General features: G+C 37.4%; 1 protein-coding gene across 2 annotated transcripts in view; it reads left to right on the top strand.

The window, feature by feature from the left end:
* LOC148817600 (ski oncogene-like) overlaps window positions 1–4,284 on the top strand; it is a 90,361-nt gene extending 86,077 nt beyond the window's left edge. For both annotated transcript variants that reach the window (XM_088937908.1, XM_088937907.1), the window contains exon 7: window positions 43–4,284. In XM_088937908.1, the coding sequence (XP_088794034.1) occupies window positions 43–222 (180 nt within the window). In that variant the 3' untranslated portion in view covers window positions 223–4,284. The remainder of the gene's footprint in view (window positions 1–42) is intronic.
* The last annotated feature ends 8,165 nt before the right edge of the window (window positions 4,285–12,449 follow it).

Raw genomic sequence — 12,449 nt, 5'->3', positions numbered from 1 at the left:
TTAGCTGCAGCGTGAGATTGAAACCCCCTGTTCTCCCTTCAGATTGAAGACCTGCAGATGAAGCTCCAGCACGCCGAGGCGGACAGAGAGCAGCTGAGAGCGGACCTCCTCCACGAGCGCGAGGCCAGGGAGCATTTGGAGAAAGTGGTCAAGGAGCTGCAGGAACAACTGTGGCCCAAAGTGGGGAGCAAGGAAACGGCAGCAAAGGACTTGGACAACTAAACCGGAAGCCAGACAAGAAAACGCAGTTTAATATGATATTCAAAGCATAAACATATATTCAAAATGTGCATACGCACGTGTGCATCACCGCACACAGAAAAGTAATATTGAGACTTGTACATGTACAGTACCAGGAGGAAACATGTTACTAACATAAGCACTGAGACGCGCCTCTAATTAAAAATGACAAAGTTCAATCCATGGCACGAAAATGTTATATATAGCACAAGAAGTTTGTTGTGCCTATTTTCACTGAAAAAAAAATGAATTTTGGATACAGACTTTTCTATGAATAACTAATTACAATAATAACATGAAAAGAAATTCAAACGCCCCCCGTGGAGCACAGTGTAAGAAGTGCAGCAGTAAAACAGGAGTCACAGGCACAAGACAACATGGCTGAGACTTTTTAAGAGGGCCTTCAGTGCTGGTTCTTTTCTTCGTCGTTGTTTGTTTTTTTTTTCTGAACATTTTGAGGATTTAATTTTGTAATAAGCTATTTAAGAGACTGCATCAGAGACTTGAGTTTATATATATATAGAAAAGACATTTTTTGTTGTTCGTTTGTGTTGACAGAGCCTCAAAAAAAAAACACTTGACAAGCAAGGCAAACTCCCAACAATGCCACCATTTTCCAACTCTTGGTTCGAAGAGAAGAATCCAACATTGACATTGGATAAAAGGATTTTTTTCTTGTTATTAAAAAAATATACAAACATGAGGTTTACACCAGAAACAGAAGGGAGAACTGCAGCTGTCTGGCTTTACTTTCTGAAGAGTTTTAGAAATGGCCTAGCATACTTATTTTGGGGAAAAAAAATCAGTTATCGTGTTCAGGGCCCCCTTTAAACAAATGAGCACTTCAGTGGGATATGGTCTGCAGGATGTCCAAGAGATTACATGCAGAATATTACTCTCATAAATACACACCGACACATAGATTTTCACCTGTGTGTGTTTGTGTGTAAGAAGCAAAAACATATAGGACTCATTCTGAAATTTGTCAGTGTACCTTCTTTACAAATGCTTTTTTGTATACAGTATTTATCAATTTATTTCTGTTGAAAAGAAATCAGTGCTAGAATACGCATGACTACATTTAATGTTTTTCTTTTGAATACTAAAATCTTTACATACCTTGCTGCTGTTAAAAGTTAAAAGGCCATTTTTAAATACAATAATTGTAGGGCTGGAAGCCGAGCCTTTATTAAGAACCACGCAAATGATGTTTTTAATTCTGATATTATGTATAATTTCTTAAAACTTTACAGTAATGAATCGCACTTTGTCCAAAATACTGTATACTGCATTTTACTCCCACTCTTGTCCTTTGCCTTTCTTTTCAAGAAAAAATGTGCTTTTTAGAAAAACAAAAATGAAAAAAGCTTTTCTTCATCAGTATGTCTCATTTAAATGCCATGTAATTACATGTTAAAGGCTAAATATTGTAAATAAAAACACAAAAAAAGGTGTCTATATGTTTGCTTGCTTAGACAGTTGTCTGCACATAAACTTGTGGGCTGCTTCTGGAAATCAGTTGACGATTTGGTTTTGTAATTGAAGCTTTTTTGTGTTTGATTTTTTTTTTATCATTTAAATCACATTTTGGAATATTTGCAAAAGAAATGGTTCATTTTATTGCCGCATTTTCTTAGCTATAAAAGGTGCAAAGCTTGAAAACCCAGGACAATAGATGTTCAATACTGGGTACTTGTCTTTCCTAAAATTCTACTATTTCCAAGAAGTAAGTTTATTTTACACAATGAAATGCATTACTGCAGCACAGTAAGAAACAGGAAGGGAAAAGCATTAAATAAACATTAAATGTGACAGAACACATGACCTACAGATTTGGTTGTAAAAGGCTGATTGGTTATTTATATGTATTTCCAAATGCTCCAGATCCACTGCGGGTACAACACAGTCAGAATGTTTGTTGTGTTTATACTGTTTTTTTTTCTTGTGGGGACATTTTTCTTGCTTGTCTGTATGTTTGTTTTTAGTAGCAAACTCTTCTGTATATATATTTTTTCACATGCATGAAATTAAGAAAACTCTGCCATACGTATATTCATTATTGGGCATTAATACTGTATATGTAAAGGGTTTTATTGTGTTATGCAATATAAAGCAAATTTGTCTTTTTAAAAAAATCTGTATTTCAAACAATTTTCATTTTTTTAAAGGAAACTAAACCTCATTAATGTTATGTTTCAGACAAAAAATACATATTTTATTATTTTTTATATATATGCATATATATAATAGCTTAATGTTCAAATACAATGCTGGACAACCTCAAGTGCCTGGAATTTGGCATAAGGTTTCCAGAGTAGGGAAAATGAAGTTGTCAGACGTTTCTGTTTTCCTTTAATTTGTTTGGGGTTTTTTTGCGTTTCTGGCCTCTAAGATGCCTCAGATATACTAGGATTGTCTGAGTGATGCCTACTTTGCCATGTAAATGGTTTTGTAGATCAAGTGGCATCTTCTACTGGCTGCCTCTATCTCGGTATTAACTGGGCTCCTCTGTGCAACTTAACAACAAAAGATTTTGACAAAACCACCTTTTTTTCCCCTCCTAGGCTGTACAAAGTTTTTATTTTTCCCCCTTTGTTACTAGTTATTGGTTGCTTTACCTTCTGGTATAACTTCCATTAACAGTTCTTGTGAAAGAAAAAAACATTATGGTACAGCCAAAAGATCTCTGAAAAAAGTTTCAGATATTGATGCAATTATACTGAATGTGTGGCAAAATGAATTGTGATCGATAAAAATGACAGGTACATTTTATTCACTCCAGGGACTTAAATATATTAATATCGAACTATACTGCTAGATGTGTAGAAATATGGAAGCCCAGGTAATATGAATTGATGTTTTTATACCAGACTAATATTCTGTACCAAACATAATCTCAGGCTAAGAAACATCGTGAGAGGGCATTAAGATCAAACCTCAATGTGGACTCTCCATTTTCAAAGGCAGTGGTATTTAAAGTCTCAAATAATGTGCAAATAATTTTCTGTATCCTTGTAGTTGCACAGAAGAACCCAAGCTGTATTTTTAGATGTTCATTTACACTAAAAGAAAACCTTACATTTAGTTTCCTTTACATTTTTTTAGAGGAAGAAAGGGAGAAGAGGTGTTAATAGGCTCTTTACTCTCCCCTTTTCAAAAAATATTTTGTTCTGTTATCAATTACATGATTATTTTCTAAACACACAAAAAATGTTTTCTAAATGGAAGACAATAAAACAGCAATAACAGGTTACAGTAAGAACAGCTATATCTGCTACCTGACATTTCACCAAGCTAGCCAGTGTAAAGAAAAAAAATAAATTTACACATGTAAATATTTTTTCATTTTACACAAGTGTATTATAACTGTATATGGTGTTTACTTTTTCAAAAAAGAACTCTTTTCTTACACAATAGCTGTCTTGTTTTATGAGTTGTGTTTTAACATAGAGAAAAAGTTTCGAAACAATTATTGCAGTGCGTTAGTGAATATTCCCTACATAAACATAGCTTTCCCCCATTATTTGGCTTTTATTCCACTGTAGAACCTTTTTTTATCGTTTTTATTCACCAGTCCATTTATACATATTTTTTTTTATCATTTTAACAAATTGCTGAAAAACGTACTTTTGATCAACAGTGGTCACACAACAGTTTTAAAAAAATACCACCACACAGCAGATAATTTTTCATCCTCATATATCTTTTTAGCCCTATGCTGCTGCTAATAGTATATAAACTTTACAATTCTAGAACTATTTTTATGTAAGAGATAAATGTATGCTTTCTTGTTTATTAATGCCGCATATATGAAAAAAAAAGCTTGGCTTATTTATCTATTTTGCCCTTTGACCTTGTCTTTTTTTTTTGCGCCTTTTCCACTTCCCTCCCCTTTCCTCCCTCTGTCACGACACGGACTATATTGTAAAATAAAGGACTTTATGAGATTATGTTTGAAAATAGCTATGCTTATATACCACAGTGACTGAATGTACAGTGTATAGATGCATTACCAGAAATAAAGTTGTTTGTCCAGACCACGTATTTCATTTTCTTTACTCCTCTTGTCTTTCTTTTCATCATGCTGAGAACGGAAAGAGAACAATTTTACTTTACTTATTTCGAATATTGTGTTAAGGGTTTATTCATTTTCATTTAACATATGCATGTAATATTTAAGAAAAGAAGTTAAGAAGGCACCCTGGAAAAGAAAAGGGCTCCCATTGTGTCTCGATTTCACAGTGCCGATTCCCCTGTTGTTATAACATTTAACCCAGACTGCATCATCACATCCACTTTGTGAATCGCAATCTCAAAACATCAACTGTCTTTATTACTGAGCAACTCCACAGAGGGCCATCTATGAATCTTATTTGGTTAAAACAAACTTGTTCGCTTTCAGAAAACATAGTTTTCTTATAGTAGTAACAGTATTATATTCCCTCTCTTAGTTGTACAGTATGTATCCAGGAATTTGGAAGGACCAATAAGCCAGTATAATTTAGTTGTTACTGTAAAGTGCTGTACTGTAAATAGCCACAGTCCTCAATACTCAGAATATCTATCTTATTCCATAATACATTTATCTGAATGACATTAAAAAGATTGTGCCAAATTGTAATACACTTTGTTCTAATAGGAAATCAAAGCACTATCTGCACTGCAATGTGTTCCAGTGGAACACATGAGTCCCACCTTAACTGCAGCAGTTCTTTCTTCCTTCATATTTATTAACAGGGGCAGATAAAAGCTACCAAACACATTAATTCGTTGTACCAAATTCAGAAATATCATGAAAGGCATTACAAACATAAAAGAAAACAGAAAATAAAAGATTCTGAACTCCTAACTGGAAACAAAGAATACATGACTAGAATAATGTGAAAGACCCTTTGTTCATCAATACTGTCAATGCTAGTAAATGATTCAAAAATTTCACCTGGTGAGATTTTTAAAAAATCCCAGTCAGTAAACATGCCATTTTGGTCTGTTCTACAAATCTCATAAAAAATCGGTTTATTTATAGGTCTTTTTTGAAAAACCAAAGCACACAGTTTTGGGATATTGATTTAGAAAAATAAAGTCTACAGATTTCGGTAATGGATTAAATGTTTTTGGCATAATTTTCATTCACCACTGACTGTAATACACTTCCGTGACTAAATTAATTCACTTATGAAAGAGTTCATTGGCCACAGGTGATGATGTGATTTTTCCTCTCATGTTTCTTCAAGATGACTGGTGAAAATCACAGAAAGGCACCAATATGCAGCAAGTATGATACAAGTATGCTGCAGCAAAACCTGAGATAGACTTGCCAACACTACATCCAAATCCCCAATGAGTCAAGGTTTTGTGGAAGTCATCATCTACATCTACCAGCCCTCTCCTCCTGCCATGCTTTCCCCCTGATGTCATTCACCATCCCTGGAACTCCAATTATATGCGGCCATTTGACTTCCAGTCTCAAGTGGGCTAGGGTGGTTGTACTGCCACCTGTTTGCTGACTTGTGTTATTGAATCTACTTGATCAAACAACACTCTAGCCTGCATCATGCGGTCTTCTCATTCACACCATGCTGTAGTCCACCTCCTCGTTTCTCCATTCACACAATGCTGCAAAAATTGGCTGCTGAACCAACTTATTCCAATTCCAATAGTTCTATATTCGAACTATTGGAATATTGGTCCAATAGTTCCTTCTGGGGGTTGTGACTGCTCTGACTTCAGCTGGGACTGCCATTTCCTCAGTTAGGTGAATTTATGCCAAAATATTAAGTGCATTATCCCTTTATATTTCTTGTCTGGTTTGGTCGAATTGACTGAACTACTGAAAATTACATACTGCAGTACAGAAGATCTTTTTAAAAAAGACATATGGATGCATGTCTCTTATTAAAACATAAAATTGATGACATACGTGTGTGTCTTAAATGGCAACAAAGTGGAAAAAATCACCTGAGAGCAGTTTTATATTACAGTCGCTATGGGAACATCGAGGTTGCATTGTTCAAGCCTGCAGTCAATAACCGAAACACAGAGATACAGTACATTGCTTCTGTCCTTCTCCAACTCTCAGTGAGCAATGGACTCAACTCCATTTGACTCCTACAGAAAACACACTGAAAAAGGGAAAAGGACACTGTTAGCTGTTCCTTGTATATAACATCTCTCCACATTGTAATTCAATCATTATCTTACCACAGTGTACAATGCATGTCAGTTGGGAAATGGTTTTTAGTAAGCAATATCAAAGACAAGCCTTAAACTCTTGTGGATTATTGATGGCCTGGTGATTATTTTGTCTGTGTCTCATCCCATGGAGAATTCATATGCATGTGATCAGGCTTAGATTAAATTAAATACAGACTTCTACCCACCTATAATCACAAATTCCGAAACCAATACCTGAACGTGAGTTGAAAACCAAGAAGGCGGCTCAGGCCAACTGAAAGCCACCATCTAGTACATGGTTGCAAAGGCGTAATGCAGTGCTTGCGCAACAAACACAATAAGAAAAGTTTTCAGTCACTGGTTCTGTATTTGAAAATTGAGTCAGGAACCTGCAGTTATTTGTAATATAAATTTAAATCTGTAATGTTTTGCATAAGCCTAATGCTCTACCAAACACAGTAAAAGCATTTAATAAAATTTAAAAGTGAAATAATATGATAATAAACAATTATCATATTATTTGAATGAAATCATTTTTCATTGCAATGAAAGTTCAAGAGGGATGACAGCATCCTATTTCAATTCTCCTAATCTGCCCTAAATTATAATAATTCCTGCCATTATTTCCTACATTTACAAATGTATATTCTACATGTAAAGGAACAAGTAATAAGTTTATTCCATGTTGAAAAGACAAGAAAGAAAACACAACGTTTCGGCTGTGGAGCCTACTTTGGGTGTAAGCTACTGTACGTATACTATACGCAAGACCCTTTTCTCCTTCAAATTCATCTTCTTCATCCCTCCTTCATTATCCAATGGCCAGGAGGTTGCCCTCAGCCAAGAGGCCTAAACAAAGTCTATTATGACCAAAAACTCAACAAACTTTCTCGGCCCAATTTGTGGTCCAATATTCCTTTTGACATATGCTTTGGAATGAGTTGAGGACACCTTTGGCAATTCAGTTGCACCCAACTCTAGCATTGCTTGGACAACTCTGGCCTCCCTTTCATTCACTTTACAATTCTCAGCACAGGGACTCATGGCATTAACTGAAAACATCTTACGTGAAACGTCAGCCAATACCTGCACCTGGTGACAGGAAAGCTTGGCTTCTTGAGAAGAGAAAAGTAAAATACAGAACCCCCAAAAATCTGTTTTGCAACCTAAACTAAACCTAAATAAAAACCTAGAAATCAAAAGTGCATTGATAATAATAGCATTATATGAACTGAAGAGATTGCAAAGGAACATCTTACTGTATTTATAAGAACAGGAAAGTACTGAAAATACCATAACATTTCGTTTACAGTAAGGTTTTAATAACGACCTTTGATGAGAATGTCAGGACCAAATGCTTGTTTTCCATATGCCGAGTTTCCTCTTGGAAAAGTATCTGGCTCACTCCGCGTGATTTTCACGTGTTTTTCATTCCTCCCTCTATTCCAGCTTAAGCTACACGGATTTCATCGCAGCTCAGGTTGGCTTAGTCGACAGCTTGTCTGACCTGCTTCAGACCATAATTCCCTGTGCATCTGCTCTGACAGAGCCTGTTTCCGTGCCCCCACATCAACATCAACTGTGAAGATTCACATCAAACAGAGCACTTAACTCCTCTCCAGCAAGCAGGCTACTGAATGACCCAATTACGAAACGTCACATGGAAGGGAAAATCTGCCTGCAGTTATCTCTTCAGACAGAGAACTGGCGCTCGACTGTCACCTCTTTTCCACCTCTTTTTCTCTTCCTTATTTCATTTTCAATAACATATTTCCAAATTGAGGGACTTAGTGCTCTACTTCTCCATTCAGACCTGAGAATGTGATATGGTTTACCACTTTCCAGTGAGTGTTTCAGCCCACCACTCCACAATGCAAATCATGCAAATGATCTTCCTGAGTTTCCTGGGTATATAAAGACAATGTCTTCTGAAATGTGAATTTGAAGAGCTGATTTTCCTGTTGTATTTTCAATAGAATTTAAACTTATGTCTTAACCCCCACACACACATTTCTACCTTTTCACATGCTGTTCCCTTCTCCAGTGAAAACTGCACACAAAGAGATTTTTAGCTTGTGGCAAGTTGTAAATGTAAAACTGGAAAAATCCCAAGATTACTGAATACTGTATGCAATAAACAGAGGGTAACCATGAACAAGCGTAGGCAAACATAAAGAAGAGACCTTGTTAGCTTTCCGTTTCTTGACTCAAACAGAAGGAATTGCCAATGGAGGCCCAACATGCAAAGCCGTTCTGAGCTTCTTTGCCACCGAGCATTAAAGAAGTAAGTGGATAAATGCAGATTTTCATTATGCTGCCTCTGAAAGACTAACAGACTGGCAGACTGACTTGATTCAATCCTGTGGGTGACATACCCCATAGATCCTACCCCCTGAACGAATACATTTTCATGCACTGTGTGGTACGCGGAGAATGTATAGCCATTAACTTCGGCTTCTGCCTCTTTGACATAATAACAGCCTGCAGTTCCATGAAGTCCAGTCTAGTGATTGTGGTTGTGTTTAAAACGTGATCATAAGGATGGTTACTAGCCTATTTCGTAGCTAGTAGCTTATTGATCTGTAGATCTCATCCAGCTGTTTCTTGAAAAAAGCTGGGGTGGTGGCTTCATTAAAATGGCCTCTTGCTTTCAGCATTTCCATTTGTCGTGTCCTCTGTCTTCGTGTTCCTGTACTGACTCTGTTAATGCCCTAAAGGACTTTCGAATACTCAGATCCACTTGTGATCTTCTCTGCTCACATTTACAGGTGGTCAGTGAACCAGGATTACTGTCTGCCTGGCTCAGATTAGATCTCCCATCCTCTTATCCCTCACTGTGTCTGCAGCTCAACGCAGGGAGAAAATGAGCCAGTGTGGGGTGCCAAGTGGCACAGACAGATGAGCTTCAACCAAACGGTCATAATCTGTCCTTCAGCTATAATATGATGGAAACATTTACAGTAAAGAACAGCCATAAATCATAAAAAACTTCTTCAAATTTTTCATAGTGACATTTGAAAAAGCCAATTCTAAGGATTTATATGTTGTTGATAAATAATTTAGTTTACTTTAAACTGACCTGTGTGTTTTGGTTTCCTTCTCTGTTCTCTGAGAAAGTAAATCCCTTTTTCTCACCAAAGAAGGCTCTGCTGAATGCAGGCCTATACCTCCACATTACAAACAGCTTTGGTTGAATAGAGGTAAAATGATTTTGGGCATTGGGCACTGTGTTACCTTTTCTTTACACTGTTTTTTTGCTGTGTGAACAAATAAATACAGTGTGTCTGGATTTAGTGTGAGGCCATGTGTCCAGACTGTTTTCAATGCAATCCCCTGCTATGAACAATTCCCTGGTTCTTCATTTCAGAGAAAGCAGACACAGTTTTTAGTCCTGATCAGCCTCTCCCCTTCATTGCAAAGTGGCTTACCCACAATGGAGTTAGCTCCTCCATCCGAGAGGAAAAGAAAAGAAAAATCAATTCCTATTGACCCTGCTTCAGTGACCCATACACACCCCACTGACAGGGTGGATGTTGATAGAGAATGGCTGCTATGTGGAGGCCCACTGTTAATTCCCTCCCAGCATGCCACAACGGGGCAATGCACAGACACTACTCCTGCAGAACAAGCACAGGGGGACCTGCCCTTTACTGAGTCCCCCCACCTGCTGGTGCGACCCAGGTGTCCACAGACATGCTGACCTTCTCAATGGGGCAGCAACCTGACTCTTCGCCACACACCGCACGGCGTCACCGCAATGGCCAGACAGATGTAATCCCAGATCATATCACAGCTCCGTTATCTGTGGGCCACGCGGGAGGGAGCAAGCCTACTCCACAGCAATTCTCTTTATGGGGATGGCTTTAGAAATACATTTTTATAAGGTGTGGAAGTCTACAAAGTAGCTAAACCTTCAGTTCTCCATTGCTTCCTTTGGGAAAAATTAAAGAAATGAGAGCTTTTGTTGCTGATATACCAACTGAACGCTGTTTATCAGACCGCACTCTACACTGCATTGATTCTCCAGCGGCAGTCAATTGTCAGGTGTATATATATATAAAATCAGCTATAGTGAACATCAAAAGAAATTAACCACTATTTATGCATGTGTGTTTTAATTTATAATGACTAAATATTTGCAGGATTATTCTGATTAATCAATCATTTATGACTTAAAGGGATACACTCAAGTGAATTTGATTGTGGCATAATCACTACATTAAATTAGTGAGAGGGTGAAGGGGGCACTGGGTACATAGAGATTTAAACTTGTTAATGTCAAGAATGATAAAAATAAAGAAAGTAAAACACAGAACACAATTCCACTTGTGAAGTTCGGAGCAAGGCTATAACAATGTTATAAAACTCCCCTTGTAGAGTTTGTTGGCAACTATACAGCATGGTGCTACTGATCATGGGACCATCATCTCCTGCCCTTCCAGCAAGTCCTCATGCTGATTGCGTAACAATGGTTTCGTTGCAAGATACAAAAATGACAGTGAGGCTGAAGACGCCCTAATTACCAGACTTGAGCCTCGTTTAGCATTTGTGTGAAGAGGTGGGATGATGTGTGACCACTGGAACTCAGAGGCCAGAGAACAGTCGAATGGCCCAGGATCTATCATGAAATGCGACAGAATCCCATAAGACAGCTTCTGCAACCTGGTGTAAGTAAACACCACACATGTTCAGCTTGTATTGGCCTCAATTAATCTTTGTGAGTTTCACAGCAGATCCCCTGTTGATGGCAAATGTTAATCAGTGTAATAAATGTACCTATGTCATATCTATTCAATTACAAGTCAGTGCGTCTGTTGTAAAAAGATCGGGATTTTCCTGACAATATCAAAAGTAAATTTGCTGCAGTTTTAAATAATACATTCTTTGAGTGTTCAGTATATATTATATTTGTGTGCCAATTGAGTTAGTTACACATACATTATCCATTGGTAAATGTGCAAACTGCAGAATAGAAGAAGCATGCTGATAAATATAAATAAAACTTCACCCTATTCTTACTACAAAGGTAAAGCATGATCAACCAGTATAATAATCCTCTTAGCGTATGTGGATCATAGCCAAGTCAGACTAATACAGACAACAAAGTTGCTGTCATTTTGACATTGCTTAGAAAACCTGAGCGAGGGACAGTCGCCAAACAGAAACCAGAACAGTCAGATCTGTTGCGTCTCGGAGCTGCTGCTGAAAGAATGAGCTAATTAGCGTATCGAGTGTGGGAAGACACTTTCATCAATGCAAAAAGCTGTCTCCTCTAAAAATACCCCAACTCTTCAAAAAAGGTTTACCCTGAATTAGGACACCCTTCATCTTCTACATATTTGATTTTAAAGAACATTTCACTTTTGTATGTCGGCTCATGGATAAATGAGGGCTCGACATTTCTGTGAGACTTTATTTTGATGCACAAGACAAGAAACCTGAGGAATGTGGCTTCTTTCCATCCACAAATCCCATTTTCCTCTTTGTTGCACCAGGCCGTTTCCTGTGGTAGGGTCTGTGCTGTCCCTTTCATCAACCTGACCCTTCAGATGAGAGCTAGTTTTACCATGTGGTTTAAATTATTGAAACTGAAATGACCAGATTTATTACTAGCAAATTGAGAATCTGCTCAAATGCTGCTACTATTACCATTACTAATAATGATGATGATAATATAATTAGTAATGAGTAAACTAATGAGTATATTGGCTACAGAATACATTTCATTTAGAATGTTGCCCTGACATGCTCCTTCTACATCAGTCATTACTGTGGACATTTGATATAAAAACAACAATAGTGCTTTTACAAATTCGTTAGACAAGTGGCTGAGAAAGTACCCTTCAAACGTCTCTCTCTGGCAGGAAAAGGGGCTCAGTGTGAACTGCCAAGGTCAGTGTTGTGCCTGGAAAAAGTAAGACTCGCCCCTGTGATTTTGGCTGGCTCCTTTTAACATCTGCTTGGTATGAAGAGAGTCAAAGGAAGAGAGTAGGAAAAGTGGAAATAGTGAAATTTCCGGGAGTGTCGCAGTTAAT

This window comes from Atractosteus spatula, chromosome 20 (assembly GCF_055471065.1).
Source record: "Atractosteus spatula isolate fAtrSpa1 chromosome 20, fAtrSpa1.hap1, whole genome shotgun sequence".
Lineage (NCBI taxonomy): Eukaryota > Metazoa > Chordata > Actinopteri > Semionotiformes > Lepisosteidae > Atractosteus > Atractosteus spatula.
This window is presented reverse-complemented; position numbering and strand designations above follow the sequence as displayed.